General features: G+C 37.1%; 1 protein-coding gene across 1 annotated transcript in view; it reads left to right on the forward strand.

Moving 5' to 3' along the window:
• Positions 1-25,790, forward strand: part of LOC123864157 (homeobox protein B-H1-like) — a 44,271-nt gene extending 18,481 nt beyond the window's left edge. Inside the window, exons 2-4 of the mRNA XM_045904433.1 lie at positions 7,280-7,508; positions 23,219-23,440; positions 23,915-25,790. Coding sequence (XP_045760389.1) covers positions 7,280-7,508; positions 23,219-23,440; positions 23,915-24,161 — 698 coding nt within the window. The 3' untranslated portion in view covers positions 24,162-25,790. The remainder of the gene's footprint in view (positions 1-7,279; positions 7,509-23,218; positions 23,441-23,914) is intronic.
• Positions 25,791-27,357: the final 1,567 nt, after the last annotated feature.

The raw sequence follows: 27,357 nt of genomic DNA on the forward strand, positions 1-27,357 counted from the left end.
ACCTAAATGTTTTATTTTTGTTTTTTATGATGGTGTTACACAAGAAAGCATATTTCAATTTCATTTTCAAACAGACAAAAGGTTCACCAAAATATTTTAACCAAGTACCGGGTAAACAAACCCATACCTAATTAATATCATTTTTATTCCATAAACCTAGGTAGGTACAATATTATGTACGAACATAATAAAATTATTATTGAGCTAAGTATTTAAAATGTAGGTACATGCTCAGGCGGTGACCTTAATCGTACAGATTTATTCTTGTACCGATTCGAGTGTTTATTAATCAATTAAATATTCTCTGAATCAATCAACCGCTCATAAGTAACTTAATATTCAATTAACGGCTTAACATATCTAATAGATACGTGGGATGTCCTTTCCGAGGTACCTATTGCGGTGGCCGGCGAACGAGGCCACTCACGCCTGGTCTAGGAACTGGGAGCTGGTGACAGAAATACGTCTCTGCACAGTACCTACTACCACTATTAGAACTCGCATCGGCAAATTTAGTTTGTAGTTATAGTTTTATTCGGTGTTCGTTTGCGTTAAAAAGCGCATATACCTACTATACATGCCCCCAAATCCCCCTCCCAAATCCCAGACATAAAACGAAAATATTTTAAAACTAGCGACCCGCCCCGGCTTCGCACGGGTGGACATTTATTTTTTCTATTTTCTGGGATAAAATATAGCCTATACGGATTCGGAAGAATCCCTCTAAGTAATGGTAAAAGAAATTTTGAAATCGGTCCAGTAGTTTTTGAGCCTATTCAATACAAACATACAAAAATACAAAAATACAAAGGTTTCCTTAGTATAGATTAGTATTAAACTTTATAATATTAGTATAGATTAGTATAGATGTATACATTAATTCTTGAATTTACTGTTTTTTTTTGTAAATATAACAAAAAATTGCCTCCTTGCCCTCGCTATTTAAAAGCTTCAAAACTATGAAAATGCTTTACACCTAACGCGCCAAAATACGTAAGTAGGAACTTTCGTATACTGAAACTGCCATCAGCTCCCTTAACTCATCTGATTATAAATACATTAGACAATCTAACACGTACTGTAGACATTCATTTTATCGTTGTTAGGGTTCCCTAGTAAAAAAGTAGCCCTTGTAGTTCCTCTCAGTCAGTCTGCCCGTCTGTCCATCTGCTTGTCTGTGTGTCACACCCAGTTTAAAATAAACCCTAAGGTCTGTAAAACTGTTTAGAATATTAGGTTTAATAAACCAAATTTAATAATTTATGTACCATAAATCTATTACCGTTAAACAGAAATAGAGGCACGTTTTAAAAAGTAGGTTAACCTTCTTATCATGAAAAGCAAGAGCCGAAAAAAATAACTTTACTTCCTCGAGTGATAGATACCTCTATGAATAAATATTTTAAAATATTTATTGGAAAAAATTACCGTTTACAAAATAATCTTACTGATCGCAAGAAGGTTTAGAGTAGGTGTTTGCATCTTTGTCTTTTTGATATTGCTAAAAAAGGACGAAAAATGAATTTTAACTATAACTATAGGCACTCTAAATTTAGTTTAGAATTTTTTTTTAGTTCAGAATGATCGACGCTTATGATTGTCAGAATTTTTAGCAACTAACATGACTACGGAACCTTATGCGTGTTCTGACACACACTCGACCAGTTTTTTAATCCTTGGCCAGCATGAAAAAACTTTTAAGAGCCAATTTGTGGGTCGTTAAACCTATTATAATAGCTCGCTTAGAACAGTGGCACTGATATTATTTATTATCTACGGACGTAAATTATATCAAGTCGTTTTCATAGACATTTAATTGTTTTGTGCTTAAAACAGGTGGGTGCCCAATGAGTCACACTCAAATCTCAATCGTGTCACAGTGTGACTCGTTGGAAATTCATCGAAATTTTTCTCCCATCGAGTAACACTGTTATTAATTACGGTGACTGATTCAAACAAATTCTGGTATTCTGGTTCAGTGTAGAGCGCTTGGTAGAATCTTTACCCTTAGATAACGTTTTTCTCCATTTTATCCCAATTTTTTTGAGTGAAATAAAAAAATCGGTCAAGTGCGAGTCTGACTTTCCTTTATTTGTGCAATAAGATCTATCTATCTGCCAAATTTCACGATTCTAGGTCCCTATAGGTTTTCTTGATAGGCACGTCCTATAACGGTTCGTTTTTCCTTTTGAGGTACGGAACCCTAAAAATTGTTTGATCTATATCAAAAAGCTTAGGTAACATGTAGATAAGTATTCTAAATTTTCACTCACAAACACAACCTTGACAACAAATTGTTGGAACGCTACAAAGGTGGCGATTTTTTCAACACCCCTCCAGTTGGTAATATCGAGTGTAATTATGACCGGCCGGGCACATTAGGGCCCGCCGCCATTAATTTATTATAATAAGGTCCAACTGCCAACTGCATTTGTTCGACCGTGAAAATTATTATCATTAGTGGGCAATAATGTTACTGTAAAACGTCAAATTGCCATTAACCTTATCAATACCGCTTTTTGATCTAAACTGCTAACTATGAAATAGTTTGTTTCAACTCGAATAAAGTGGAGTGGAGTTTAGTGGCTGGATGAGGAAGGCTGAGGACTGGGTGTGGTGGCGCTCTTTAGGGAAGGCCTATGTCCAGCTGTGGACGTCCACAGGCCGACGATGATGATGATGATGAAAGTGGAGTGGTCTGCCAGTGTTGTTACTCGAAGTTTCGCATTTTGGGTGGAAACTAAAAGCATTATGAGTGGAAAAATGCTCAAGTGTGAGTCAGACTCGCTCACCGAGGGTTCCGTACTCGGGTATATTTTCCGACATTTTCTCCGATAAATCATAAACTATTATGCATACAAATAAATAAAAATCTGTTTTAGAATGTACAAGTAAGGCGTCAGTAAATCCCTTTCATATGATACCCCACTTGGTATAGTGGGGTATTTTACATTGAAAATTGAAACATAATCACACTAATATTATAAAGGCGAAAGTTTGTATGTGTGTGTGTGTGTGTGTGTGTGTATGTTTGTTACTCCTTCACGCAAAAACCACTGGACGGATTTGGCTGAAATTTGAAATGGAGATAGATAATATCCTGGATTAGCATATAGGCTACTTTTTATCCCGGAAAATCAAAGAGTTCCCACGGGATTTCGAAAAACCTAAATCCACGCGGGCGAAGTCGCGGGCATCGGCTAGTATTTTAATATTTTTTAATGATATAACCACAAATTTACGGTTTCCGGATTTATTCCTTTACTTTTGCTATAAGACCTACCTACCTGCCTTTCATGATTCTAGGTCAAAGGGAAATATCCTATACGTTTTCTTGACAGACACGACGGACGGACGGACGAACGGACAAATAGACAGACAGACAACTAAGTGATTCTATAAGGGTTCCGTTTTTCCTTTTGAAGTACGGAACCCTAAAAAACGAAATCCACGCGGACGAAGTCGCGGGCATCATCTAGTACCTACCTAATTTATAAATGACTAGCTGACACCCGCGACTTCGTCCGCGTGGATTTAGGTTTTTCGAAATCCCGTGGGAACTCTTTGATTTTCCGGGATAAAAGTAGCCTATGTGCTAATCCTGGATATTATCTATCTCCATTCCAGTTTTCAGCCAAATCCGTCCAGTAGTTTTTGCGTGAAAGAGTAACAAACATACACACACACACACACACACACATACAAACTTTCTCCTTTATAATATTACTAGCTGATGCCCGCGACTTCGTTCGCGTGGATGAAGGTTTTTTGAAAATCCCGTGGGAGCTCTTTGATTTTCCGGGATAAAAAGTAGCCTATGTGCTAATCCAGGGTATAATCTATCTTCATTTTAAATTTCAGCCAAATCCGTCCAGTAGTTTTTGCGTGAAGGAGTAACAAACATACACACACACACACACACACACACACACACACATACGAACTTTCGCCTTTATAATATTAGTGTGATAGTGTGATAAATGACTAGCTGACACCCGCGACTTCGTCCGCGTGGATTTAGGTTTTTCGAAATCCCGTGGAAACTCTTTGATTTTCCGGGGGGCCTATGTGCTAATCCAGGATACTATCTCCATTCTGAATTTCAGCCAAATCCGTCCAGTGGTTTTTGCGTGAAGGAGTAACAAACATACACACACACACATACACACAAACTTTCGCCTTTATAATATTATAGTGTGACTACTAAATCAAGGCATCTCGCATTAATTTTGTCATAGTGTGGTTTAGACATAGGCTAGAGGACTGCACGGCACTCGTGGAGTCCGCAGTGAGCTCAGCGCGTGGGTGGCAAACCGCAACGCGTCCAGTCGGCTGCGCTAATTCCCTCCGCATTATACCTATAATCCCGTGTAGTGTTTACCTACTTATGTGAACGACATAGTTGCTAACTTTTTAAACGCGCTATAATTGCCTTAGGCGCGTTTATGTTGTGACATCGGACACAATATTATGTTTTCTTCATACTTCAATTATACTGACACAATGTAGGTAGCCCCTCTCGAATAGGTACACAAAACATTATCGTAATATTTAATTAATTAATTGGGGATAATACCTACTTACTTACGGTTCGGTGAAACTGCACTTTTCCTTAGCACAGCTAAAATTTTTGTGCAAGTACTGCCAAAATCCTTAGCAAAAAACATATTTCTAATGAAAATTATCCTGAAAATTTATTTGGGCAGATTTATGGCGTCTGAAAAACTAGTTATCGTGGCTAATAAAGATATGGCTGGTGATGGTATCTAGTTATAGTATTATTAGTACAAAATATTTGCATTATTTCAGAGATATTTATTTGTTATTCAGAGAGTCCGAGATCGTTACCTTTGTTATACTTATGACCTACCGGTCTGTTAGCGGTTCTTATTTTCAATGAGGTTCTCATGCTAGTATGTTTATTATAGAAACTAGCTGTGCTCGCGACTTCGTTCGCGTGGAATAGTGACTTTTAGGGCAGCATGTACGTTAAAAATGTTCGCCGTGATTCTTTAAATTGACATAACTTTTTTATTTATGAACCGATTGACATAAAATAAACACTAAATGTTAAGTGAAGCTTACTACAATATATTAGTGAAAACCATATCTAAATCGAATAAGCCGTTTCTGATATTAGCGTGCACAAACACACAGACAAACAGACAAAAAAAAAATTAATTACAATTTCGGGTTCGGCATCGATATAATAACAACCCCTGCTACTTTTTTTTTATATATTTCCATTGTACAAACACCACTTTTCTACTATTTTATTATAATGTATAGATATGCTTGATGCCAGTACGTGGGTACCTACTACGTACCTATCTACGCAGCTTTGCTACGATGGATATTTTGGGACAAACGCTACATAGGTACCTACCTAACTATTCTTGTTCAAGAATTAATTTCTCAATACAGTAGCACCTATTGTGCTTGAGATATTGCCAACGCATTATCAGACATCACATGTCTAACCTGTGATAATATGAATAATGTAGGGAGTGTGAATCGTTTTTAGCCAACCTTTTTATTCCATTTTTTATTGCAAGAATGCCGTCATAAGATTCATATTTACTGATTTCATTTCGAAGCCAAAGATAAAAGCTAGTCATTAATATAATTAGGGGTTAACATATGACAGTCCCGGCGATAAGTATTGATATTTTTTGTACTTTATCGCGTACGTAAATTTTGCTTTTAACTCTTGCTAAATTATCTGGTCGGATATAAAAAGCACTTTAATGAACTCATATTCCGATAAACATGTTAATTCTTTTGACTTGATACCTAGGATTTTTTCAATACATTCCTCATATTACCTACTCTATTTAAATACATAGATACTATTTATTATGGTTTCATTTAGTTAATATTAATTTTGTAGTATCTACCGGTTAATATAAGGTAGATTTGCGATTTTTTACAACTGTCATACAGGATTGTACATTGTACTTACAATTTGTATACCTATAACCATGATTAAGTTATAGTTGTAACCACGAGTATGGGCCTCATAAGCACAGCTCATAAGAAAGCTCAGAGACACTCAGCGGGCGATGTGCGGGACTGACTGACTGACTCACAGCTCAAACAACTTAGGTACTAGACAGATCGGGCTGAAAGGTAAATGGGCACTTTTTTATGGAAACCATAACCGCGGTGGCGGACTCAATCGAAATTAACAGTATGTATTCAAATACGACTCTGATCCACATTGACAGAGGTCGCGCTTTTTATTCTTTTAACTTTTCCTCGCATTGATCCTCACTCCGGTACGATGCCGTGTAGTAACAAAAGGGGCTTAATAAAAACTGCCATGCCCAGGTTAGCCCGCTTCTATCTTAGACTGCATCATCACTTATCACCAGGTGAGATTGCAGTCAAGGGCTAAGTTGTATCTGAATAAAAAAATTAAAAACCTACCTAGATCATTAATATAAGGTGGTAATTCTCGCTACATAAGCGTTGTACGCGGTTTAAAAGAGCTTTTGTAATTCAAGTCTGAAGCAAGTTGTCGCGCGGCGGCCGGCGCGGAGCGAAGCCTTGTTGAAGGGCTTCCTGCGGTCGGCACTTCCTTACCTACACTACGCACTTGATTACATTCTTGGCATGGATTTTATCATAGTGTTAAATGTGAGATTTATCGTAAATCTATACAGATTATAAAAATACCTACTATGACACATAAAAACATATATTTCTCATAATACATACCTATATGTAGGTATGTATTATGAGACACATGGTACTTGTAAAACGAAATCGCTTTCCACTATCTGCCCCTCTGTAATCTGTACACATAGATAATTTAAATTAGGCAACAGATTTTAATGCGGTTTTCATCAAAAAATAGAGTGATTCAAGAGAAAGGTTTATATGTATTGTTTAATATTATTATTTTGGTGTTGAAACGTGACAATAATCGTTCAAGACCGCGTCGTTGGAAGAAATCAAGCCGAATGAGAGCTTTCATCGAAAATGTTGTCTTATTATTTTGAATATAACACACCTAATAACCACACTGGCACCACACGAGAGTTCTTCATAATGTTCTTATAGGTGTGTGAAGTCTGCCAATCCTCACTTGGCCAGCGTGGTAGACTATGGCCTAAACCCTTCTCATTCTGAGAGGAGACCCGTGATCTGTAGTGAGCCGGTATGGGTTGATCATGATGATGATGATGATGGGCATGACGTAATTAACAAAACCTACTCATTAGATTCTATTAACGAAATTTTCTCAAATAAAAATAATAGTTTTTTTTTCTCGCAGGTGTAAAAGATGATTCGGACGACGTTTCCAACAAGTCCTGCGGCGGCGACGCCTCAGCCCTCTCCAAAAAGCAGAGGAAGGCGAGAACAGCCTTCACGGACCACCAGCTGCAGACCCTGGAGAAGTCCTTCGAGAGACAGAAGTACCTCAGCGTGCAGGACCGCATGGAACTCGCCGCGAAACTAGGCCTTACGGACACACAAGTCAAGACCTGGTATCAAAACAGACGGTGAGACACTTTTTGTTACTTTAGGTACCCCTTTATGGTCATTAGGTACCCATAACATGGTGCTATTGATTTAATCCATACTTAGGTACCTATATACTTTAAGTACTTACTTATATTTACTTATTAATTATTTTACTTAGGTATTATAATATTGTAAATGCGAAAGTGTGTCTCTCTGTCTGTCTGTCTGCTAGCTTTTTACAGCCCAACAGTTTCTCAAATTTTGATGAAATTTGGTACAGAGTTAGCTTACATCCCGGGGAAGGATAAAGGCTACTTTTTATCCTGGAAAATCAATTGGGTAAGATTTTAATAATACTTATTTCTTATTTCAAACTAGATGATACCCGCGACTAAAAAAATCTAGTAGGAACTTTATGATTTTCCGGGATAAAAAGTTGCCTAAGTCAGTTTCCGGGACGCAAGTTTCTGTACCAAATTTCATATTAATCAGTTAAACGGATGGGCCTGTAAGAATCCTGTGGGAACTCTTTGATTTTCCGGGATAAAATGTAGCCTATATCCGTCCCCGTGATGTAAGCTAACTCTGTACTTTCAGCAAAATCGATTAAACTGTCTGACCGTGAAAAGCTAGCAGACAGACAGACAGACACACTTTCGCATTTATAATATTAGTATGCATTAAAATTATTATCTACGATGCCATCCTTATACCTACCTACTATTTAAAATCCATAAGTGCGATTCTCGGAGAACTCTGAATGATATTAAATTCCCTTACATAAAAATTGTGTAGAAATGCTATTAACAGGGCTCTCTCCGACACTCGCTAGATACAATCGTAGTTCCAATTTCATTTGAATATTAAGCAACCCAAGTCCATGAAATTTTGCTGACATATTCTAGAAACTAATATCTGTGTCTGTGGAGTTTTAGATTTTTCTAAAAATATGTAGTTTTAAAATTACAGGGGCTCAAAGATTTGTATGTAAATTTTTAAGACCGCGTAACTTTGAAACCGAATATTTTAACAGAAATCTGGAAAACCACAGACATAGATATTAGTTTCTAGAATATGTCTACATCATGGACTTTGGTTGCTTAATATTCAAATGAAATTGGAACTACGTTTGTATGAAGCGAGTGACGGAGAGACCCCTCTTAAGTATTCTACCTCCCACACTGTAATGGGTTTATAAGACGGTTCGAATGAAGAAAGCAATTATCGAATGCTACTTCTACCGCGTCCTAAGACACAAGCGTTCCGCGTTGTAAAGAAAATACCCCTATTTAGAAGACCACCTGACCCCTCAGACTTAGGATCCTGACTGACTGACCACCTTTGTTTTATTCACATATACAAGTTTTACACTAGACTGCAATCTCACCTGGTGGTAAGTGATGATGCAGTCTAAGATGGAAGCGGGCTAACCTGGAAGTGGTATGGCAGTTTTCATTAAACCATCGATGCATTAAACCCATAGTCCCTTGGTTTCTATACGGCATCGTACCGGAACGCTTTATCGCTTGTCGGCACAACTTTGCCGGTAGCGGGTAGAGTGTTAACTAGCCACGACCGAAGCCTCTCACCAGACTAGACCAAAAATTTAGAAATTATAAAATTCCAAACCCCTGTCGGGAATCGAACCCGGGACCTCCTACTAACAAACCCACAGCCAACCAACCAAAGTGACAGGGAGGCCGTAAAACCTGATTCACTCAGTTAGGACTTGCTGCTTGTCTGTAAGAACACTCAGGCTGATATTTATAAATTTTTAGACAGTTATTTATCTTTCTATTTGTGCGAAAAGAGCAAGTTGACATAAATAAATGAATAAAAATATATTTTTATTCAGTTAAACTTTTACAAGTATGTACTTTTGAATCGTCATACTTATACATATACATAGTTACAGCTCAAACAAGTACAGGGTCTAGAGTGCATCTGGATTTCCTTTTCAACGCAGACCCCCATTTAGAAAGCATTTCTAAAAATTCTATCCAAGCAAAGCGGTGTAACTAGTTTATAACAAACATTTACCTGCACAGACGTGAAAGTCTATGGATTACGGTGGCGAGCATTCATGACGTAGTTTCGTGAGAAGTCGGCAGCCTCACAGGCGCGCTGAGTCAGCATCTCTGGTAATACAGCTACTGCGTCTCGGTTGGCCGTGTTATAGTGTCTATGTTTGCTGGATTCATTCAATAGACAGTGACTGAATTAATAAAAAGTCTTAGTCGTCGTCGTTTATTAACCCCCGACCCAAAAAGAGGGGTGTTATAAGTTTGACGTGTGAATCTATGTATGTGTCTGTGGCATCGGAGCTCATAAACTAATGAACCGATTTTAATTTAGTTTTTTTGTTTGAAAGGTGGCTTGATCGAGAGTGTTCTTAGCTATAATCCAAGAAAATCGGTTCAGCCGTTTGGAAGTTATCAGCTCTTTTCTAGTTACTGTAACCTTCACTTGTCGGGGGTGTTATAAATTTTTAATTTGCACTAAGTAATTGTACCTACCTAGTACCTCACAATATAGCCTTACCTTTCGCTGCTAGATAATCTTAATCCACTCCTGTGTCATAATTATTTAAAAAGAACCGGCCAAGTGCGAGTCAGACTTGCGCACCAAGGGTTCCGTACGCGGATATTTTGTCCGACATTTTGCACGATATATCATGCTTGTAAATAAATAAAAATCTGTTTTAGGATGTACATGTTAACCTTTTCATACAAATACCCCTTTTGGTATAGTCATCTTACTCTGAAAATTGAAAATACATACTTTTGTTCATGAACATATTTTAATATTTTTTTGTTTAATGTAACCACAAATTCATCGGTTTTCGGATTATTTTTATAAGACATATCTGCCAAATTTCATAATTCTAGGTCAACCGGAAAAGCCTATAGGTTTTCTTGACAGACACGACACAGTCAGACAGATAACGAAGTGATCCTATAAGGTCTCCTTTTTCCTTTGGAGGTACGGAACCCTAAAAACACGATTACCCCGCGATATTGATTTTTTTCAATTTTACAGCTAGAGTCTTAAGGATTATGTAAGGATGATGTAAGGAAGGACGTGTCCCCTATCTACCCTTATAGGTTTCTCATTATAAATCACTTAACAATTATTAAGTTTCGTCATGGGCTATACCCAAAGCGGTTATTTCAAAAACAAACGTCAATAATTAGGCCTCTGCCGCCGCCGACCAAGCCACCATCTAAATGCTCCATAAAAACTGACTGGCTAAAAAATTCCGACTACCTCAGTATATAAATATCTATTGCCTTGAAACTATAGCTTTTGCCCGCGGCTCCAACCGTTCCGGATATGCGGACAGACAATTTAAAAAATGGGAAATTGGATTGATAACGTGTGGTTATAAATGGTTATATTTAGACTAAATGACACCTAATACTAATATTATAAAGGTGAAAGTTTGTGTGTATGTTTGTTACTCTTTCACGCAAACACTACTGGTCAGATTTGGCTGAGAATGGACATAGATTATATCCTGGATTAGATTTGACGATTCAAAAGTACCTACCTTGTCGAAGTTTATTTGAATGAAACGTCTTTCTATTTCTATTAAATCTAAATAGCTCTTAATAGGTAAGTTACGTGACAATGAAAATTCTTACATAATATCAAAATCCATTCAATACCGTTTTTGCTACTGTCGTCGTATAAACGAATACAAAAAATCTATTAAATGTCGTATTGTCTGTGTACCATCTATTTTGTCTCTCATTGTCCATTAACAATATCAGTGAAAGTCGTGCAAAAATAACAAGAAATTCAGATAATAGGTAGTTGTAACAAAGTCTAGGATGGTGTAAATTGGATGCGACAGCGTGCTACCTTTCTCGACCCAAAAAGAGGGGTGATATAAGTTTGACGTGTGTATCTGTCCGTGGCATCGTAAAACAGTGGCAACCACACTTAGAAAACTATCGTCTGAATAAGCTCAATAAACCTTGATTAAATAGCGGGAACATGCGTCAAAGAAATTATAGTAGTAGCTTGGCGCCGCTCAAGGTGTCGCCCGCCCTGTCTGGGACTTTTTCTATTACCTACCACCATTTTTTTGGGACCGTTTTTGTTGGTTTTCTATAATTTCGGTTAAACTAATGTTTGGTCTTCGATTTTTCGGTTCGTGAAAGAGTGTGAAATTGGAGTTAATTGGGGCTTTAATAGCTTTTGTAATGTTTTGTGTGCGGTAGTTTTCCTCTGTGTTGAGCTGAAGTAGTTTGTTTGCTAACTGTACTTGTATTGAATATTTAAGATTTTTCCTTATTGACTACTTGAAAATACTTGAATGGCTTTTGTAATTATGTCGTGTGTAATTTGATGTCGTCTGACAAACGAGATGGTTTAGAGAAAGAGCCCGGAAGGGCAGAACATCGTTATTTTATAAAAGCTGAAAGTTTCTCTGCGCATTGTCCCCAACACATCGATCGATCTACAACGATCTACTTACTTTAACAGTTTATTAAACTTTAAACGTGTCTGGCAGAGGGTTGCCACGATACTAAGTATCTCGCAATGCATGACGTGATTTCTAATAGGTTCTATTCCGAAACAAAAATTAGACTTTATAATTTGACGAAAGATTTTATACGTCTTTGTGACCTGTTATCTGCCAAAGTCTCCATAATCTAAACTTCATAGTCACTGATCGTTCCTATAGGTATAAGTAATATTGTGTCGGGGACAATGCGCAGAGCAACATTCAGCTTTTACAAGTTTTTCAGAACAACATTCAGCCTTCACTTATCGGGGGTGTTATAAATTAAAAATTTATAACACCCCCGATAAGTGAAGGTTACAGTAACTAGAAAAGAGCTGATAACTTTCAAACGGCTGAACCGATTTTTTGGATTATAGCTAAGAACACTCTCGATCAAGCCACCTTTCAAACAAAAAAAAAACTAAATTAAAATCGGTTGATTAGTTTAGGAGCTACGACACCACAGACAGATACACACGTCTTTACGTCTGGCTCTCCCGGGCTTTTAGTCTAGTTGTCTTCCAACGTTTCTTTACCGGTAGGTACCTACGTGGTATCTATTCCAGTAGCAAATTATAACCAAGAACAATTAGATAAGTAATTATTATATTATTATGAGGTCAATTTGACTCCGCATTCTTTCTAATTTTAGACCAAGATTTTATCATTGTATTTATCTTAATTTTTTTGCCAAATTATGTAAAGTTATAATTACTGTTAGTTTTAATTAATTTTCTTAAATTCAACAAGCCTTTATGTAATTATTCCGAAACTAACCAAAATTAATTTGGCGTAATTATCCCACAAAAACTAACATCGCGATAAGGTTTCTCGGAGTTATATAAATACGTAGATACGACATACTTAACTATGTACCTAAGTATTTGTAATTAACTTAATCGCTAGCCATAATATTATTATAAATGCGATAATGTGTTTGTCTGTTGGTTTGTTCTTCAATCTCGTCGCAACGGAGCAACGGATCGACGTAATTTTTTGAAAGATCTGGAGAGTGACATAGGATACTTTTTATACCGGAAAATCACAGTTCCCATGGGATTTTCGAAAACCTAAATCTACGTGGACGAAGTCGCTGGCATTAGCTAGTAAGTACTAGATAGTGCCCGCGACTATATCTGAGTAAGTTTTTGTTTTTCAAAATTCGAATCGCTAATTAGTTATATCGAGTCATGTTAGAATATGTTACGGGTAGTATAGTGATTCTGGCATTTATGCATAATGCTATGCCACGAATATCACAATGCAAATCATAAAAATCATCAAAATCGGTTAAAGGGATGGGCCGTGAAAAGGTACGGACAGATAAACAGTAATCAGACAAATAGATGGACGGACAGACATGCAGACAGACGGATACACTTTTTTTATACTCTTTATTTTAAGGAGTTTTTTTCCGTTTTTAATATGTCACTCCGTAAGGCCACATTATACAACCACTTGCGTAAGGCCTTCTTGTACAGCCGTAACAGAGCCCTAGCATAATCCGATAGAGGTTGGGATAGGGCACTGCAATATTAGTATGGATAATACATTGCTCCTACTGTCAAATCTCCTACAGTCAAGAACTTCCATGTTGCATGTCACAATTTACAAATTACAACGCCGAATGATGCTCGGAACAAAGCCTTTAACGGATTTGGATAACAGATTGTTGTTACGTGTGAATCAACGTCGGCACTTGACCAAAGCGTCTGCAAGTCATGGCCGCGCCGGCGCCGCCGTATATTATAAAGCTACCGCCGACCAAATTGATACTTTTTTACATCATTCAATAGTTTATTTACTTAATTGTTTTAAAATGATTCATTGTGGGATGATATTGAAGTGATAATTCATCCGCTACTTTTGTTAAACGAATGCTATTGAGGTTTCTAATGAGTAGTTTTTGAACGTAGACCCGACTCTTTTTTTTGCGACGTGGTATTACGCTTGACGATGACGACAACATTACCTATCGTGCTATCCATAATTCATATTAAAAATTCGAAAGTATGTTTGTTGCTAGTTTGTCCTTCAATCACGCCGCAAAAGAGCATCGGATTGGCGTGTTTCTTTTTGCATGGAATTTGAACATGTACCTACCTACCACACCAAACACCACGCATCTCATTTTATATTTTATTTATTAACCCCCGACCCAAAAAGAGGGGTGTTATAAGTTTGACGTGTGTATCTGTGTATCTGTCTGTGGCATCGTAGCGCCTAAACGAATGAACCGATTTTAATTTAGTTTTTTTTTTGTTTGAAAGGTGGGTTGATCGAGAGTGTTCTTAGCTATCATCCAAGAAAATCGGTTCAGCCGTTTGAAAGTTATCAGCTTTTTTCTAGTTACTGTAACCTTCACTTGTCGGGGGTGTTATAAATTTTTAATTTACACTTGTTTTTAGTTATCTTTTTGTGGCACCAAATAAACAGTTTGTCTTTCTTCTTTCTTTCTTTTTCTTTCTTAAAGAACTGGACAGTGACAAGGCTACTTTTTATTCCGGAAAATCAAAGAGTTCCTACAGGATTTTTAAAAACCCAAATCCACGTGGATGAAGTCACGGGCATCAGCTATATTTAGTGCTTAATAAAAAGCAATGATGAGGTCTGGGTTTCTAAGTTGGAGCGTGCTTGCCTAGAAGATGCCTATTCTCTCTTGTCTTGAAACCTTCAAGACAAGAGAGAATAGGCAAGAGAGAATTTAGGTTACCTATAGGTATGTGGAAGAAAGACTAGCTCCAGATCTCTAGTTGAACTTGAAGTTTGACAGCTGTCTGCTATAGACATTTTTACCATTGCCTAGAGAAAAATGGCGATTCACTTTGCAATTTCATGTTACATTCGTCGATACTACATCGACTCTACGTTCATTAACCGACCACCACACTAATAAAATTGCTGATGCATGGAATATGTGGAAATAATTATAGAAACTCATGACTGACTGGATATGACTGGACGGTTCAATACATGAGCCACTGGCGACAAGGAGTCGCCAACTACTAAGTAAGTTTATTCATTATGCACATTTTTGCAAAAACCATGCAAAAAATTACGCCGATCCGTTGCTCAATTGCGGCGGGATTGAAGGATAAAATAAACACGAGTTTATGATATTATTTTGATCCCTACCCTACTATCTGTGACTTCAAATATACACTTTATCTTCCTTTCTTTCTTAGTCTAAATCTACCACATCATTTTTACGGTTCCGTACCTCAAAAGGAAAAACGGAACCCTTATAGGATCACTTTGTTGTCTGTCCTACCTATAGGGTACTTCCCGTTGGCCTAGAATCATGAAACGCAGGTAGGTAGGTCTTATAGCACAAGTAAACATTTTGTGGTAACATCATTAAAAAAACTTTTAAAATTTGTTTAAGATAACTATAGCAAGTGGGGTATCATAAGAAAGGGCTTTACTTGTACATTCTAAAACAGATTTTTATTTATTTTTATCCATAATAGTTTTTGATTTATCGAGCAAAATGTCGAAAAAAAAATACCCGGTGCGCGAGTCCGACTCGCACTTGGCCGGTTTTTGTTTCTGTTAGAATTTAAATTTCATTTACGCAGAAGTCGAGGCGTTGGAACTAACAACTAACCAGCAATCAATGGGAAACGTAACAGACACATTAAATTCGAAATGGTTGTACGATAGTCGAGTAGTAAATGCATAATAAGCCCGGGGGCTATCTGCGAACATCGTTTATCGCCGTTTAGTACGGGCGATGTGTAATCCACGTCGATTATCTAATGACCCATTGTGTAATGATCCGATCCCTATATAATCGCAGGCTAAGGAGTACTGAGCAGTAGTACTGAGAATTAGCTAGATATAACTTCAATAACCCATGAAGAATACCGGAGAGTGATAAGGTACCTACTTGCCACCTATGATTTATGGTTTGAGATTTGTGAGAAACACTTTTCATCCCATGGCTATTCACCATAGTTCATGATATTCACCATCATTTTTAGGGTTCAGACTTCAGGGAAGGACTTTCGGCATCGCCTCTACGACAGGCATGGCCTGCCCACTGCCACTTCAGCCTGCTAATGCTAATAGTTTGGGCACTTCCCGCCAGCCACTTTATATCGTCCGTCTAACTCCACACTACGCTTGCTTAAACGCAGTCTCCACTGAAGGACTTTCAGCATCGCCTCTACGACAGGCATGGCCTGCCCACTGCCACTTCGGCTTCGGCACAGGAAAAATGGCTAGCAAACTTAAAACAAACTGATGTGGATTTTACGAATTTTGGAAGACCCTATATTCGTTAACTTACTTACTTTAATAGGTAGGTTATTTGCCTTTATTTAATAGGTAATTAATAAAAAATATTTTTTTGGGATAGGCCCAATCCCAATTCTACCACTGGATTCTACATCTCTCTAGCTTAAAGCCATCTTTTTACCCGATATTTACATATTATTATGTTTGTTGGTTCTCTTGGCGGTCTCAGGGTTTATAATGGCTGGCTGTCGACGAATATCGTTTAGTGCCGTTTAGTGTCGGCGATGTGTAATCCGCGCTGATTACCTAATGAAGCATTCTGTAATGACACACGGATCAGTGTACAATCGCAAACAAAACACCTCATTCTACGAGCATTATGTCTTTTGTAAGGTTTCCGTGGCTTTTTCGTATTGAAATTGGTTTAACGATATTCATCCGCTTTGTTGACAACATAATATTATATGTAACTAATAGGTTTTAAGTATGTACATTTACAACTATTAGATAATAGATATTTAGGCATATTTAGAAAAAAATTGTAATTATTATATACTTACCTTACTACTTGAAGTTAAAAAGTCAGCCCACCGCGACAGAAGTTCAGAACAGACATATAAGTCAATTAGGCAATACACTAATTTCCTCCTACCTTTAAAATGTGACTGTAGAAACGTAAACACACAAGGTGAAAAATATACTTACCCAGTCGGTGTAAGTAATTTCATTGTATAAAATTGGTGCCTTATTCAAGCTTGCCTACTTATCTGGTATAATTTCAATCCAGAATAGAAATAAATACGTAAGTACCTACTTATAGTTGATAGGGTAAAAAAGAAGAACGAGAGATTTTAAGCAATAGGATTACAGAAAACTATAATTTTCTAAAAAAAATAGAGAAAATGTTTGTAGTAGACGATGAAAGAATAATAGCTGTTTTATGTAACGAAATTGTTCTTTATCCAGCTTGCATACATCAGGGTCTATCCTGATTTAACATCCAAAACGCCATCCAGGCAAAATTTTGGTACACGTTTTTTTAAACCGGCAGAAGACCACCTGGCCGAAGCAGAAAATCGTGTCTCAAGAATTTACGCCAATGGTACTGGAAGAGGTAGCCGATCAGGGGGCACGGCAGTGCCCCCGTCAAGACGAGCCAAACGGCTCTCTTTTTCGCGCAGCAGGGTCCAAGGTGCAGATAGCCCTAATGGTTGCCAACTTGCCAACCTCCAGTGGGACGGCACTTCAAGAAGAAGTTTAAAAAAAAATTAAGTTAACATTTTTCCTCTCAAACAACAATAGTTTTTCGAGCGAAAATGCCGAACGTGTGACTGCGCGTCCCTAATGACATAATGCCAGGGTTCCGCGAGAGCTACCAAGAAGGCTAATCGCTTATAGCGAACCACCAAATTACACGTCCAGAGACACGGGAATCCGACCAAGGACGCGCAGGTCGCCTGCTTTATCATTTAGAAACTAATCACTATGCTGCAGATGCCATTTCAACTTCGGTTTTTAATAGAAGATTTTGCGTCCTCTTAATTCGCAGTATTTATTTATTTATTTATTTATTTATTTATGTACCGCCCACAGAGTTACACATTTAGATTAAATACATGTTGCTCCTTAAATTCTAGGGCTCTTATGCAACTCCACTTACGGGCAGTCACAGCATACATTAACATAAACATAAGTCGTACAGTAAAATATAAAATATAATATAATTGCTAACCTAAGGAATATGAAAAAATACCTAAGTTATAAATTTTAAAAGAATATAATAAGATGGAAATTAAATTAAAGTAAAGTTAAGTTAAACTAAGCTAAATTATCTAAATCATCTAAAATACAATATACTTACGGCTAGGGACTGACAGTATGTAATTTTATAGTTGCAATTTTGGTATGGGGCCAAAACGTTAATTTAGTATTAGACATTTGTGACCGAATACGGTCTGTCTGTCCATGAAGCCATGAATTAGCAGTAATTTGAGTATTTATTTGAATGATTTGTGCCGTCGGATTTAAAGGTCCTTAGGTATATTTATTATTTAAATAGACGGTCAAAATGTCATTTTTTGCGAAGTCTAACAAAGTCATCTCTGACCTAGCGTTTTTCTTACTGGTTTTAACGAGGGTACCTACTGTTTTATCTACCTTTTGTATTAGGTAGGTATACTTATTATAATATTGTGCCTATTTTACTTCTTTTCATAATCAGCGTGAAAAATCTGTGTGTTTTCAGTTTTGGCATCAACCTTAGTAACAAGTTGATTCTTAGTCATCAACTTAACAATTTTATTCTTCTGTGCGTTGAGCAAAATTTTACTCAATATTTACTATAGGTTACCTACTTAATTACCTAGATTTTGTGTTCTGAGTGCACACAAAGTATTGGTACATATTATCTATGTACCATCTTCCTAAATATGTCTTTGCTTGACTTGAAAGGGAGACTTTCTTTTCTATAAATTGTCCTTCTGGTCATCACAAGTAGGTATCAATTCTTGCTTTTAGAACTTCGTCATCTGAATAATTAAAAGCCGGAAGTCTTACCGTCTCTACCTACCTATCTTAGTATTTTAGTCAGCGTTGAAGACATTACACGTAGGAATCACGTACCCAGGTATCTGTATCTGCTATTATAAACTAAGCTTCATTGTTTGAATCCAACTTCCTATACTTACTTACCCTTCATCTCGACAAAGTCTCTCAAATTCCCATAAGAATACACTTCAAACGTTTCAAAGTTCCTAAACGTATCTATATAAGTACCAACACTCGAATTGAGCCCAACGCCCCATATCCTAAGAAGCTTAAGCACCAAGTGTAAACGCAAACATTTCAGATCGATGAATGTATTCCTTGTTTGTCGACTATACAAGCGGAATTCGCATCACGTCTTCCAAAAACTTAAATCGAGATAAACAAAGTCCTCCGCGGAGAGGTCGTAAGCGGGACCGTTTTACCGGACGATTTTCGTCTTTAACCGAAACACTTAGAGACCATTTCGGAACGAACGTTCACGGGCAACAATTGAATCAGTTCACGCAGCATCAAATCACTAAACCACTGGGCGGAGCGTAGTCAGACTCCGCCGGAGATGCGGGGGACAGAGATAAAGAAAACTCGTTCTTACGACGGGTCGTAGATGTGGGAAAGAGAAAAAGTATCGTCTGTTGTGAGGTCTCGAGATGGCGGGCCGAATTTAAGTGCGCTCTCGGAGCTTTTTGTTCCTCGCCCGCGGCAATAATAAAAAGAATAGTGTCACTACTCACTGGGCAGATTGCCTCATTCAGCACTTGACAATTAAATAAGTGCTCTTGAATGTTCACTCTTGAGAATAACCCGTCATAAAGCATGATTAATGTGTAGTGAGACGGTTTCTATCGATCAAATGTCGGCTACTGATAATTACGGAGTGGTATTTAAAGCAAAACAACGCTTACCTCAGCTTGTATTAGGTATCTGCGGTGCCAATTAGTTGGTATTTTGTAGAGGTGATTTAGATACCTCTATGTATTTTTATTTTTATTTATATCGTAGGTAGGTACTTTATGTATGTAAGTAGGTCCAGATACCATATTAACTACGTTTATAGACGTTATTAAGGCAGCAATGATTTTTTCCATAGATGCTTTTTAGTGTTCATTAAATTACTTTATAAAAAAAAGCGCATTCAAATCAGTCAAATCAAAAGTGAGATAATAATCACTGACATAGGTAGGAAGGTACATACCTACTTAGGTACCTACTGTAGACGTAGGGGATGACGTAATATTATGTAGTTACCTATTTAGTTAAATACGGGTTAAATTGTGAACCTTCAGAATTTTAGAAGTCGGCTGAGAATGTTGGCTGTTTGCCCAATAGGTACCTACTTAGATCGAAACCTAACCAAGAGTTATCTATACCTACCTATATTAGATATGATTTTTTATTTATTTCAATCAATCATCAATCAATTATTTATTATCTACACAGTTGTAATTTGTAATGTAGGTAAGTACTTATTTACTGTAGTTATTATAGTACATAGGTACCTACCTTACCTAGGCTACAAGATCTACGACTTTAAACTCGAATTCACATTAAATTCTCAAATTATACACTGTAAGTACCGCCCAAGTATTTTTTTTATAACATAATTAATGACATATCATAAATAATTTTGAAGACGAGCAACAAAACATCACGAACTCCCCCTCATTTACATTTAATAAAATTAAATGATCCATTTAGAGAAATTAATTAACAACCTAGCCAGTGAATCGGCGTCTAACAACCGCAGCCCGACCGCACACAATGGCGTCTTCCCCACGAAAATAAACTGAATTAATAACAACAATGATAATGCATTGCAATAGCTCCCTTCGAATTAATAAAAACCTCACTCAATGACAATAACCGCTCTTGAACTAATCGAGAACGAGCGAAATTAAATTTCACTATCAGGGGAATTTGTATTCGGTTTATTTGGATTATTATTCTTTCGCTTGAAATTTAGCATATTTTATTTGCAATATTCATTTTATTTGAGGGGGTTTTATTTGTTTTGTTTTCTCTTTCAAGGTTTAGATTTTTAGACAAAAATCCCGAGGATCAACTCTTTGATTTTCCGGGATAAAAAGCTGTCTATGTCAGTTTCTAGGATGCAGGTCACTTTTCATAAAAATCGGTTTAACGGTCGGGACTTTAAAAATCCCGTGGCAAAATCGGTTTAACGCTCGGGCCTTTAAAAATCCCGTGGGAACTCTTTGATATTCCGGGATAAAAGTAGCTTATAAGGATATAACTATAAGGTAAATCTGTACCTACCCATCAAAATCGGATGGGTCGTGAAAAGCACTCAGACAGACGGACTAACAGAGACATTTTCGTATTTATAATATTAGTATGGATACGAAAGAATGTAAAGTATCTTACTTATAGATTTGTAATTTGTGGTGCAGTGTCCTCACTAAGTTAAAAACTAAAAAGGTACAACCATAGGGTACAACTAAACATGTAGGCCAATATAAGTATAAAATGATACTTAAAAAGTTCGAAATTATGATGCTTACCAACTTACAATTTAAAAAACTTTTGATATTACTTTTATTAAGTACCTAGTAAGCATTTCTTCGAAATAACCGCATCATTGGTATACAAGTTCTGGACATAAATAAATAAAAAGCTATAAACTCGATTATGGACCGTTATTAGGTATAATTTGTCAATCCCTTAACTCTTCCTAAGTCGTTACTGGGAAATACGAAATAGAGCGTTTTAAAAATCTGTCAGATCCCCATTGCAATATCTTGTAATTTATACCAGCTCACCCTTTCCGAGAGAATCAAATAAATCAAATTAAAGCACTGGATCACGCTCTGGTGAACACACGAGTGCCCAAGACGTTTTGTCAAATTTATTATTTTATTTATATTTTTTTATTACTTACTCTATTATCGTATCCTCTTTGTACTTTCAAGTGGTCTGTGACAAATTTGATGACGATCGGGGTCACAATGCGTATTAGGGTTAGTGATCTATGGCTTTGGGGTCCATAAACGACAGTTTCCAACATTTTAGACTCGATTTAAGTTTTTTAATATAGCATAAATGGTTCTGGTACAGATGGTTTCATGTGGTGTTCGCATGATTGCAAGCCATCTATTAGACGATTCAATGATCCATTAACAGTTGAAGAAATCTTTGATATGCTCCGCAATTATGAGTCTTTGTAAACGTCAAATTTAAAAAAAAAAATTGTGTTATGTTGGAAACGCAGAATTTCTTGGTATGAAACTAGTGTAATAATTTTCTGCTTGATTGAAGTAATAAGGGATAATAGTCACTGATAAGAGCTATTATGGGTTACCGCTGGTGAATTATGAATTCTTATTCTGCTAGCTGGTTACGCATTAAAATACCGTTCAGGCATTGAATTTCTATTACAAATTGTAATTGATATCAATATGCGCGTTAATGAAATAACATACCTATTATAAGTACTTAAGTAAAATAAAATAAACAGTATAAATCATTGACAAACCTCTTATAAAGCTCTAACAGTGTTTAAGATTGCCGTGTCTATCGCAACGGGTCTGGTCTGAGGCTGAGATTTACAGAGCGAGCTTTGTCTTAGCTTAGGGCACTGTTAAAACGAGACAGCTATACCTATATCGCTGAGATAAATCTGTCCCGTTTTAATTGAAACTTAAGTCTGAGCAAAGTCAAAGTGCGCAAGCGTGTTTTTGAGATCTACAGAGCGCACTTTGACTTTGCTAAAGCTGAAGAAACTCATGAAACAAGACATATCGCTGGTACCTAACTGGTAGCTGGTATCTGTCGGTTTAACTGAAACTTAAGTTTGAACAAAGTCAAAGTACGGTTTATGGACCTCAACCTGAATGTCTCAATATTTTTGGACTTGATTCTAAAGTACTCAGATAATTACCTATTGCTGCCACAGAAAAGTATCACCTGAGATCAACCAAAAGACCAATAGTTTTCTTAAAACCGGCAACCATGGGCACCGGTTGACTTGTCTGCTCCTATTAATAGACGTCTACTCTGCTGGACATAGGTCTCCTATTTTCACACTCCACTGTCTTGCACTGCCTGGATCCAGTGGCTCCCTACGACTCGTTTGATGTCGTCTGCCCACCTAGTGGGGAGGAGGGGGGGGGGTCTACCAACTACTTCCAGTGCGAGGTCACAATTCCAGCACCTTGAGATCCTAAGGTCTATTTTTGAACTATGTGCCCTGCCAATGCCCCTTCAGCTTCGCAATACATTGATGGGCTATGTTGGTTACTCGAATCTGGTTCTACGGATATCCTCATTTCTGATTTGATTACGTAGATAGATTCCAAGCTTAGCTATTTCCATCGCCTGCTGAGTGGCTATAAGCTTTCTTATGAGGCCCATAGTTAGCGACCATGTCTCGGATCCATATGTCATCACAGGTAACAAACATTGTTTGAAGTCTTCAAGAGTGATTTTTTGATTCAGGACGAAATGGAAACGTCAGACAGCGGTAGGCCTGGAGCTGCTCGCTGAGGCGGGCAACTACGCAGCATTGCAGCGGTTGTACGGCGGGTACTGGGCGGGAGTCCCCGCGTACCCCGCGCAGCCTGCGCCCACAGCTGACCTGTACTACCGGCAGGCTGCCGCTACCGCTGCCGCGGCTGCGTCCGCCTCTGCTAATACCTTACAGAAACCTTTGCCCTATCGGTGAGTGCAGTTATCAGATCTAAGTAGGTAGGTACCAGCTCATGCTCTTCATGCAGACTTCGTTTGAGTGGTTTTAAGGGTTCAAAAATCCCGTGGGTATTTTTTTGATTTCGAAAAAATCTTTTTCTGTCATGTTTCGTCAAAATCGGTTCAATAATGAGCCATGGAAAGACAACAGACAGGCAAATAGAATACAGATTTTGTAGAGCATTTACTATAATTTTAGTATGGATTTAAGTAGAGAACTTTTAAATCAAATGGTATCCCTAGTTAAAACTTTACGCTATTCAATTTATATACCTAATAAGTACCTATATGTCTTGTTTTTGGCCATCACATTTGTTAGATACAACTGTCTTTATCCTAAAGTCTTGGTCATTCTTTTTACGTCTTAATCCACTATTTCTATACGTGCAGATGGTTATTTTGTTCAGCCTCCATTTTTTAGATCTTCAAATTCTTTAATATTTACAGGTTATATCCAGGCGCCCCACTAGCGGGCGTTCCACCTTTAGGCCTGGGGCTGCCCGGGCCATCAGCACACCTCGGTTCCCTTGGGGCCCCAGCTTTAGGGGCCCTAGGATACTATGCACAGGCGAGACGTACGCCTTCACCGGACCTAGACCCGGGTAGCCCCGCGCCGCCCCATCGATCCCCTAGAGAACCCTCCATAGAACGACGCAGCGATGACGAAGATGACGATGAACCCATACACGTGTAGGGCTGTAAACCCAGTGATTTGTAATTTTTAAAAAAAGACTAAAAAATTTGGCACGTTTGGACCAAAAAAACCTCTGTGGTTGCAAGACTTACAAGTGAATCACGTACGCGAAGACGTAGTAGTGCGTAACTAAAAGTTATAGGTACTTTACTGTGAAGTGAAAAGCAGGCAAATGAGGTTCGATCACCTTTCGTTGGTTCTGAGGACAGTACTTATTTATTTCGTTGCATAAAGTATTTGTAAAGACCATTGCGCAAAGATTTAGGTACGTGCTGTTAAGAGAATTGTTTCTATGAGTGGACAACGCTTAAGTCCGTAATAATTATGTGATATTATAAGTTCGGATTAAATTATAGTAGTAGCAACTATGTATAGTAATAATATAAATGAATTTGATGTCGTACAACTAATAAACTATAATAATGATTAGAAAACATAACGCTTTGAAGACTCCAAAATAACAACAAGCTGGTCTTGATTATTACAGTGTCTATACTATTTCAATTATTTCTCGATTTCTTTCACCTTGAACTTTCAACCTTTTTAATGTATTTTTCTAAACTGAATTGAAATAATCTTGAATTTCATAAAGGTCAGTGCACACCAGCCGCAGGTTCTTTAATGTTTTTTTCCGACTACCTAATTTCCATATAAAATGACCAATAGGTACATAATTAACATGCAATTATTAAATACCTAACGTTTGGTAGATCCTTCATAAAAGAGCTTTCTGGTATGTATTTAGGTACTACATTGAAAAAACAGATTGTCCAACTGACTTGATAATTTCACCTTTATAAGTATTTCATTTTTAATTCTAAAACGAAAATTATATAACTAGTATATTATTATTTGTGATAAAGTAGGTAAAAATGCTAAGGATATGCTATACCTACCTACCTACTTAAAGTTTTTTGTTATAACAGTATTTTTTTTATTCATTGCAAAGGTAGTAAGTACAACAGTACCTATTAAAATCTTTCTTTGTAAATTGAATAAAATGGATGAAAGCAAAATCCGTTAAGTCGAAATACCTAATTAGTTCAGCAGAGCAACATACCTAATAGTTATTTTTTTTGTGTTAATCTGTTGATATGTGATGAAATCTGTTATAAAGTTAGTTTAAGGCTACCAACCAAGTAGTTTCATGTTTCCTTATTTATGAATATTTTAATTCTTATAACCATGAAAGTTTTTCTGTGTAGTTGATTGACTTCAATCCCACAATAAGTAAAATCGCATGGTGTGTATTCTTCTTTATGAAAACCGAAATATAATTTTTTTATACATTTTTCCATACTAATACAATCATAGTATAAAAGATATTGTAAATAGCATAGGAGAACAGTATTAACCTAAAACCTGGTGACAAAAAAATATATTTCATAATAATATTATTTCAACCAATTGATACAATGTGCAAAAGATTGTGTATAAATAAAAGTGTATAATTATTTTATTGTATGTATTGTTAGTATAAAATACACAAGTAAATAAACCTAGATCTAGGTATGTAAGATACCTAAAGCTATAATAGTTATATGGCAATGTACTTAAGCAATCTGAAATGTGGCATTTTATGTCCAGATAGATTTGTGGTGTTTTGTAATTAAAATGTTGTCAATTAAGTTCGGTTGTAGTTTTTTTTTAACTATTTCGAGATAATGGGTGTTTGAAGTGAAAACTGTAGGCGAAGCGATTTTTGGATGGGTAAAAACTTCAATATCATAATAATAATCTATCATCATAGATTATAATTACAAGAATATTAATTATTGAAGATTATAGAAATAGAGCGAAAATTACTGAACGAAAATAAACAAATTACTGGTGGAATTATTTAAAAACGTTACCTACACCAATTTGGCAGTTAGCATTCGAAACAAAACCCGTAGAGGTACTTAGTAGGTATATTTAACTCACACAGGTCACGCCATCGAATGAATAGGCTAGTGATTTTAAACGGTTTTATTTAGCTTTACTTTCGTTTTGATTCAAATCTTTACGACGTGACGGATTACTTCTGAGGAATTTTGTTCTTTTTTTTTTCAAAATCCTTAGTGCCTGAAGAGTCTAAGGTAATGTCTAGGTAAAGTCTAGGTAATGTCTTTGATTAGTGCACATTACCACTTACCAGTGATGTATGCACGTACGCAAGAGATGGTCGACTATGGGCTTCATAAGAAAGCTAAAAGTCACTCATCGGGCGATGGAGAGAGCTATGCTTAGTTTCTCTAAGTGATCAAATCAGAAATGGAGAGATCCATGGGAGTACCAGTGTAACCGGTAGAAGTCAGCGGGTTCAAACTCTTCAATCCTGATGCTGTAGGGATACCATCCAACTCTGCAAGGGCAAAGTAGGCATTCGCGATCGAAGATAGGGTAAGAATTAATAAATTTAATGGTTATACCATCATCACCCACTCAAACAAATAAATGTGATTCTTTAGCATATTTTCTTGTAAGTCACAATGTTAGTCTGGGTGTGAATGGGAGAAAAATTTCGATGAATCCCAACGAGTCTGTGACACGATTGAGTTGACTCGTTGGGCACCCACCGATTGGATATTATGGGTAAAAATTGTTACTTGTATAACGTTGAAGAGCAACTACATACATCATCATCTTCATCATGATCAACCCATCGCCGGCTCACTACAGAGCACGGGTCTCCTCTCAGAGTGAGAAGGGGGTTGGCCACGCTGTCAGCTGATTGGCAGATGTTGTGATTGGCTACTAGAACTAGGTTCACCCTAACTTCCAAATCCAGTTTAGATCGGCGCTTGTAAGTCAGACGGATGGCCAACAAAACCAAACAGGTATTATGTTTGTTATTTTAATAGTTGGAACGTGTCAGCAGCAGACTTGTTGGTATGTATGTATATGTATATGTCTTTATACACTGTCCATTCTCGGTTTACCTCTGCCGCCATGGAAGCCGTTGGCGTCTGGGAATCAATCAACCATGTAAGCAACTTAGTTGCAACTTGCAAAAATGTCTGTAATTATTGTTTATATTAGCCTCGAGCCCTTTGACTGTTTTTGTGTGTTTATTAATGCAATCATACTGGGGATATCGAGCTAAAGTGAGGTAACCCATGATTTTATCAAAATAGATAGCTATCATCTAAGTATCGAGTGATAAAGTAGCGCTCGCCTAGGGTTGCCTATTCAAATAGGTTCAATACACACACAC

Source organism: Maniola jurtina, chromosome 4 (genome assembly GCF_905333055.1).
Source record: "Maniola jurtina chromosome 4, ilManJurt1.1, whole genome shotgun sequence".
In the NCBI taxonomy this organism is placed as follows: Eukaryota; Metazoa; Arthropoda; class Insecta; order Lepidoptera; family Nymphalidae; genus Maniola; species Maniola jurtina.